At 45.4% G+C, this 1,669-nt stretch overlaps 1 protein-coding gene across 1 annotated transcript; it reads left to right on the top strand.

Moving 5' to 3' along the window:
* Positions 1–316: 316 nt before the first annotated feature.
* Pmar_PMAR008996 (hypothetical protein) lies at positions 317–1,372 on the top strand (the record flags this gene model as incomplete). The annotated part of the gene is made up of 3 exons (XM_002773326.1): positions 317–463; positions 793–968; positions 1,207–1,372. Coding segments are annotated over 3 exons (489 nt in total), but the record flags the coding sequence as incomplete, so codon positions are not given.
* Positions 1,373–1,669: the final 297 nt, after the last annotated feature.

Genomic DNA, 1,669 nt, shown 5'->3' with positions numbered 1-1,669 from the left:
CCTGTAAGCGTGTTGTTGAGACACTGGAGGAATTCGCTAAAAAGTAGGTGAAATTTTTTTGTAGAGATTTTTTTCCGTGACATACTTAAACAATAAAACAGTTCTAGGAGAGCATGTATACGAAATTTGAGCGGCATTTGAGCTATAGGTGAAAAACGTTATGCCGGTGACACGAATCGGAGTCTTTAGATTGCGCGCATACTCTGAGAAAATGATATGGTCATATTTTCATCTTAGGTCCGTCCCGAAGGAGGATCGTGAGGTTTCGGTAGGTTTTTGGTATTATTATTTCATGTCTCACATATAGTGTATTTAGTTTGCTCTCCGATACCCTAGTAGCGACCTGAGAGCTGCTGATGTCTTCCCGACAACGGCAGGCGTGAGAGCTTATTATCAAGCAATCGTTAGTGACTGTATACGTACAGAAAGCAGTAGGGAGCGATGGAACAAGTTCAGCGAGGAGGTGGGTGGGAACTATACTAGGTTAGCAGTGTGGTGCTGAATCCGTGATATGAAAAACACTAGTGAAAAACATATTTTACTGCATAGCTCGGATATCGGGGTTTTCACATAGTATTACGGTACTAAACGGGTGAACCTCTGGTGTTGGGGGAATATATGTTCACATTCTTCGGCTGATCTCAGGAGTTTACTGACTAATATTAGGAGTTAGGATGGAAGTGTACATGAACCAACAAGAATTTCCCAAAAAAATTTTGAAAATTTCTATGTCGTCGCCGACACGAGTAGTTGACGATGAGCATGTTCCCCCCCCATACTGTGCTGAATCAGGTTGCCAATCGCTACTCGAGTTCCCTCGAAGGCGTTCATCATTCGGCAGAATTGGGAGTGTTAGGCGTAGACCTGTTCTATGCGGATGCGCAGTTGGCCAAACGCCACCTGGACGAGCTCGGTCAACGTTTGCAGGAACTGCTCGGTGCTGAGTACGATATGGTCCCGTGTGTCGTGTAGGATTATATCGTACACCAATACGAATTCTACTCGTTCAGTTCGGAGTGGTATTGAATAAATATCACTTAGAACCGGACGAGTAAAAATTCGCATATATGAGTATAAACGTCCGAATTCTTCATCAATACTATTGGTGGCATTTGGAAAATGTTCTATATTCGTTTTTGTGATTATTGACTTTTCTCTCGTTCATGGAAATTTAGTGATTGGACCGAACTTCTCGTTGGTGGTCAGATTTACGTCGTGCAAGCTGCCACCCAAAGCTAGAGTGGCGGAGGACTGCCGTCTATTCCACGGCAACGATGTTTCCACTATGGTAGATGTCGTTACCGCCTCGCTGCAGTTCGAGACACTGGAAGGCCTGTTCTCGGGTATGAGGTCAATGATGAACAGCGATCAGGTGACACGGCTGTTGGTCAGCTGTAGAATCGGCTCGCTTCAGTTTAACCGTCATGATATGCGTATTTGTTGCGTGAGGAACCTTATCAACGACTATCTTTTGTCCGCCCAAGTGAGCTCCTCTCGGGGGAAATTCTGCCGGTATGGTTTCGGCAGAATTCTCCTTCGCCCCCACGGCCTCCTTGTCTGGAAGTTTATATTGGCGTATGCCAGTTCATATGCCGGTTGGATGTGTGCTTACCCGAATTCTGGGAAGTGCGGAATCACGATGTTGTCGTGGTATGGTATGCACTCTACT

Source organism: Perkinsus marinus, assembly GCF_000006405.1.
Source record: "Perkinsus marinus ATCC 50983 genomic scaffold scf_1104296958978, whole genome shotgun sequence".
Classification (NCBI taxonomy): domain Eukaryota; phylum Perkinsozoa; order Perkinsida; family Perkinsidae; genus Perkinsus; species Perkinsus marinus.
Note: the sequence above shows the minus strand (reverse complement) of the source record. Positions and strands in the feature narration are given on the sequence as shown.